This window comes from Protomyctophum bolini (genome assembly GCF_963924005.1).
Source record: "Protomyctophum bolini genome assembly, chromosome: 5".
Lineage (NCBI taxonomy): Eukaryota > Metazoa > Chordata > Actinopteri > Myctophiformes > Myctophidae > Protomyctophum > Protomyctophum bolini.
Window position 1 is genome coordinate 37,856,537 of NC_137866.1, and position 5,900 is coordinate 37,862,436.

Genomic DNA, 5,900 nt, shown 5'->3' on the forward strand with positions numbered 1-5,900 from the left:
GGACAGTATGTGTCTCTGATATCTTGGTACAGTGGACAGTATGTGTCTCTGATGTCTTCGTACAGTGCACAGTATGTGTCTCTGATGTCTTGGTACAGTGGACAGTATGTGTCTCTGATGTCTTGGTACAGTGGACAGTATGTGTCTCTGATGTCTTCGTACAGTGCACAGTATGTGTCTCTGATGTCTTGGTACAGTGGACAGACAGTATGTGTCTCTGATGTCTTGGTACAGTGGACAGACAGTATGTGTCTCTGATGTCTTGGTACAGTGGACAGTATGTGTCTCTGATGTCTTGGTACAGTGGACAGTATGTGTCTCTGATGTCTTGGTACAGTGGACAGACAGTATGTGTCTCTGATGTCTTGGTACAGTGGACAGACAGTATGTGTCTCTGATGTCTTGGTACAGTGGACAGTATGTGCCTCTGATGTCTTGGTACAGTGGACAGTATGTGTCTCTGATGTCTTGGTATAGTGGACAGTATGTGTCTCTGATGTCTTGGTACAGTGGACAGACAGTATGTGTCTCTGATGTCTTGGTACAGTGGACAGTATGTGCCTCTGATGTCTTGGTACAGTGGTCAGTATGTGTCTCTGATGTCTTGGTACAGTGGACAGTATGTGTCTCTGATGTCTTGGTACAGTGGACAGTATGTGTCTCTGATGTCTTGGTACAGTGGACAGTATGTGTCTCTGATGTCTTGGTACAGTGGACAGTATGTGCCTCTGATGTCTTGGTACAGTGGACAGTATGTGTCTCTGATGTCTTGGTACAGTGGACAGTATGTGTCTCTGATGTCTTGGTACAGTGGACAGTATGTGTCTCTGATGTCTTGGTACAGTGGACAGTATGTGTCTCTGATGTCTTGGTACAGTGGACAGTATGTGTCTCTGATGTCTTGGTACAGTGGTCAGGCGGTTAGGAAGTGTAGCTCAGTACTCTACCTGGTTCCGTGTGCAGTGCAGGGTGCATAGTCTGTCTTCTCTTGGGAGCTAGGTCTGTCGGTGGAATTTATCAATTGTAAGACTGTGTTCACTGAGTCTATAAGGTTTGTATAAATCCATTCTGGAATTGTATTCCAGTAGTAGTTTTGGACTGGAACCAGTTGGTGTAAAGCTTACTGAGCATGTTGATGAACTCATTATGCATGTTGTGCTCATAGGGTGTGATTCTTCCATGTTTGGGGCTGGGAGTGGTTGTTTTCAGAGCTTGGGCATAAGTGTATTGGGGTGTGGGATGGTGGTGCTTGCATGTGCGTGGATGGTGGTGGGTATGTGTAGTATGTGGAGGGGGGAGGGGGAGGGGGGGGGGGGGGGGGGGGGGGCGTGACCTCCGAGTGGGGCAGGGGGGGCCTTGGCTGTAGGGTGGTGTCTTCTGAATGCAGAATGTGTGGTCCTCTCTCTCTCTCTCTCTCTCTCTCTCTCTCTGTGTGTCTAATAAATTTGAGGTGAATATGATGACATCACATTAGGGCCGTACGCTAATGGTTGATTAATCTGTCGGTTTGGTCTTAGCCGACCAAGACTTAGTTACAGCACTTTCCTAAACGATTTTTTATGCGTCTTTCCATTCGGAGTAAATTATTTCTTGAAAGCGTCATGAATCTCCAGTGAGCTGTGTGTTTGTGCCTGCATATAAACGTCCTCCGTCCGTGTTTTGTTTGTTTTTATTTTAACGACACTTCAGGCCTTCGCTTGTCATCCTCTGGTTTTAACATGGCAAAGCTGTGTGAATTGTGGGCTAGCGCTTGGAGCGAAGTGCACGGAAAGGCCTGAGGAAAGTGTGAGAAAGACCTCATGCACATATTTCACAGCTGGACGACGGACTCTTATCATGGACGTCAAAGTCCATTAGTGCTTACAATGACACACTCTCTCTCTCTCTCTCTCTCTCTCTCTCTCTGAGTCGGTATTGATAGAATTAGAATGTGTTCTGTTTCTATAGTAAATATCCCTGAAGCCTATACTGTTAATGTATGTATGTTTACCTGCTATCACTACTCTCTGTGTGTGTGTGTGTGTGTGTGTGTGTGTGTGTGTGTGTGTGTGTGTGTGTGTGTGTGTGTGTGTGTGTGTGTGCGTGTGTGCGTGTGTGCGTGCGTGCGTGCGTGCGTGCGTGCGTGCGCCTGCATTATATATGCTGGTGCACGTTGATGTGTGTGTGTGTTTAACACTTCCAGACAATCAATAGGTAAAGGAATGATGTGTAAAAGATGCACTCTGCCGTCACTGCTGGTCAATAAACCAGAAGCCACGGAGCCCAAATTAGTTTTTGGGGATTTAAGAGAGACCACATTGAATGAACCGCAGCCCAGCGACTTTGTTACTTTAAAATAAACAAACCAAGGCGCTTCCATTCCATCCTCTTTATTTGTTATCAAATCTTTAAAATGACTCACAATAATTCCTCGAGAATATCGACGATTATGTCTCTGACTTGGTAAATGGTTCTAATAATCTCTTCTTCTCCCCTTGTGTTGCAGAGCTGCTATAGGAGGCTGCAGGAGATGACGTTATAAACCTCAACGAGGGGAAAAGACAGCACGGATAACAGACAAGAGGAGCGAGGAGCATCGCGTTTTGGCGGCCTTCTCGTTGCTCTCTGGAACTCTGGTGGCCTGCGGTGCTCCAGACTATCTGCTCACCAACACACACACACACACACACACACACACACACACACACACACACACACACACACACACACATAAACACCCCCCCCATCCGCTCCTCCCCTCCCCTTTAACCGCCATGTCCTCCCGCCCCCTCCCGCCCTTCCTCCTCCCTCTCCTCTTCCTCACCCTCTCCCTGGCCGCCACCCCTCCCCCGCCCGCCCCGACGCCGCCCCCGTTCCTCTCCTTCTCCCCGCCGGAGGGAGGCCTCACGCACCTGGTGGTGCACAACCTCAGCGGGGAGGTGTACCTGGGCGCCGTCAACTGGATCTACAAGCTGTCGGAGAACCTGACCAAGCTGCGGAGCCACGTGACGGGCCCCGTGTCGGACAACCCCCGCTGCTACCCGCCGCCGGGCGTCCAGTCCTGCCCGCTGGAGCTGGCCATGACCGCCAACGTCAACAAGCTGCTGCTGCTGGACGCCGGCCACAACCGGCTGATCGCGTGCGGCAGCACGTCGCAGGGCATCTGCCAGTTCCTCCGACTGGACGACCTGTTCAAGCTGGGCGAGCCGCACCACCGCAAGGAGCACTACCTGTCCGGCGTGGCCGAGGCGGGCACCATGTCCGGCGTGGTGATCCCGCCGGACCTCTTCGGGGTCGGCGGCGCCGGCGGCAAGCTGTTCGTGGGCACGCCCATCGAGGGCAAGTCGGAGTACTTCCCCACGCTGTCCAGCCGCCGGCTCACGTCCAACGAGGAGAACGCCGAGATGTTCAGCTTCGTGTACCAGGACGAGTTTGTGTCGTCGCAGCTCAAGATCCCGTCGGACACGCTGTCCAAGTTCCCGGCGTTCGACATCTACTACGTGCACGGCTTCCACAGCGAGCAGTTCGTCTACTACCTGACGCTGCAGCTCGACACGCAGCTGACGTCGCCCGACTCGGCCGGCGAGCAGTTCTTCACCTCCAAGATCGTGCGGCTGTGCGTGGACGACCCCAAGTTCTACTCGTACGTGGAGTTCCCCGTGGGCTGCACCATGGACGGCGTGGAGTACCGCCTGGTGCAGGACGCCTACGTGGCGCGGCCCGGCGCCCGGCTGGCGCGCTCCCTGGGCCTCCAGGAGCACGAGGAGGTGCTGTTCACCGTGTTCGCCCAGGGCCAGAAGAACCGCGACAAGCCCCCCAAGGAGACGGCGCTGTGTCTGTTCACGCTGAAGAGGATCAAGGAGAAGATCAAGGATCGGATCCAGTCCTGCTACAAGGGAGACGGCCGGCTCTCCTTGCCCTGGCTCCTCAACAAGGAACTGGCCTGCATCAACTCGGTAAGCAACTCCCAACATTCTTCTTATGGTCAATTCAATTGAGAGTGGTCATAATTGTGGGCTCGCTGCAGCGGCAGCCAACTCTACATATCTTAAACTTTTCGTCTCTTAAAAACTTTGGCTACCAGTCCTACACACTTTCACTTAGATGTTCAGCTACTGTGGAATCGTGCGGGTGTACATGAATATTTTAAATGTTTTGTAGTTTTAGAAATATTTTACTTGGAATATGTTGGTACATCACAACTTCAACATGTGGACACACACACAGGCCTGAACTTTTTACTTTTAAATGTTGTCGTTTTTCTTTTTTACATTTAACTTAAGTGATTCAACTTTAGACTCTAATTCATTAACATAATTAAATAACTAATTGCATCTGTCTGGGAAGTGAAATTCCCTTTTACGTCTCTGACATCATCATCATCATCACACACTTACACTTTCTTTTATTTGGTCCGAATTCTCCCTCTGACTGGCGTTCTTCTGGTAGGAATTATGTATTTGTTAAGTGGTGATTAATCCTAACCTCACTTGGGTTTAACATTGTGCTGCATACATTTCGTCGCTGTAGGGTCCAAAATTATTACTATGTCCAAAATGGTTACTTTCCAAGAAAAAATAAATATAATTATTAAAGGAGTGTGTGTGCAAAGCTTGGCATGGATCGGGCCACACACACACACACACACACACACACACACACACACACACACACACACACACACACACACACACACACACACACACACGGACGCAGTGCAACACATACTCTCTCCCCATGCCTTCGGCCTGGTGGAGACAATAAGACAGTGACCCTACTTTGGAGGGCATCGTCACCTCACCCTGGGCTTAGGCTGCACGAAATGTCACTGCTTTCCAAAAATACAAACAACCCACAGGGTTGTTTCCACCCTCCATCCCAACTGGATAATGAGTTCAGCTTGACCTTTGTCTGCATGCACAGAAACAGTCTACTGAGGAGAGACCAAGGACTAATAGATTAATCCACTAATTCCCTGTTGCCGTAGCGCACTGGTTCTCAACACGGGGTCCGGGGACTTGAGGAGTTACGGGTTTATCTGAGAGCGTACAACATGGAACCAATTGGACCCTTACGTGTTCCCTTTGTACGCTCGTCTACAGGGTTAAATTATACATTGTTACAGAGTAGATTTGGGTCCCAGGGATGAAACATCACACCTTTTATCATGAGGATAATGTATGATGATGAAGTCATCAAGTGTCATCAAAGTTCCGTAAAAAGACACACAAAGCCACACGTTGGAGAGGCTAGCGCTGCTCAACAAATGGTATCAAGTGGTGGTCCGTGGCCTAATGCACTGGGGGCCTCAAATTGAGGGTCCATGACATGATAAAGATTGAGAATCACTGCTTTAGTCATGATGATGATGATTGTAAGTGTAGTGTTTTAGTAGGTGTGTGAGTGTGTGGTAACCGTTGAGTAAGCTGGGAAGGCTTCAAGTACTGTGAGAATGACCTTTAATCGTTGCCAGGAAAACGCTTGCAGGGAAAACGCTGATCCCGTGCGCGTGTCTTTAAACTCTTTGCTCAACAGAGACCGAGGACAATCTCACGGCTTTGGTTGTTAGAGCTGTGTGGAAACAATTAGAGTTCAGTGGAAATGCATTGCAGAACCAATCCAACCACTTTAGGGCAGTGCTTCTCAACCTGTTCTGGCTTAGGGCTCACAGTTGGGAAATCTTGAAAGCACCGACAGAACCGATGTTTTCCCTGCAAAACCTTTTCCTGGCAACGATTAAAGCAAATTCTCAAGGTCACGCTCGCCTGAGGTGGCCACGTTTCTGTCATCAATGAAGGAAAGATGTGACACATGTCACATGACATTCCACAATGGCCCTGGAGACTGTGGTTCTCACACTGGGGTCTGGGGACCCCCAGCGGTCCTTGGGGTGGTTCCAGTGGGGTCCCCAACAACATGTC

The 5,900-nt window shown here is 49.9% G+C and overlaps 1 protein-coding gene across 2 annotated transcripts in view; it reads left to right on the top strand.

The window, feature by feature from the left end:
- plxna1a (plexin A1a) overlaps window positions 1-5,900 on the top strand; it is a 331,250-nt gene that overhangs the window by 33,113 nt on the left and 292,237 nt on the right. For both annotated transcript variants that reach the window (XM_080763399.1, XM_080763400.1), the window contains exon 2: window positions 2,486-3,935. In XM_080763399.1, coding sequence (XP_080619525.1) covers window positions 2,754-3,935 — 1,182 coding nt within the window. In that variant the 5' untranslated portion in view covers window positions 2,486-2,753. The remainder of the gene's footprint in view (window positions 1-2,485; window positions 3,936-5,900) is intronic.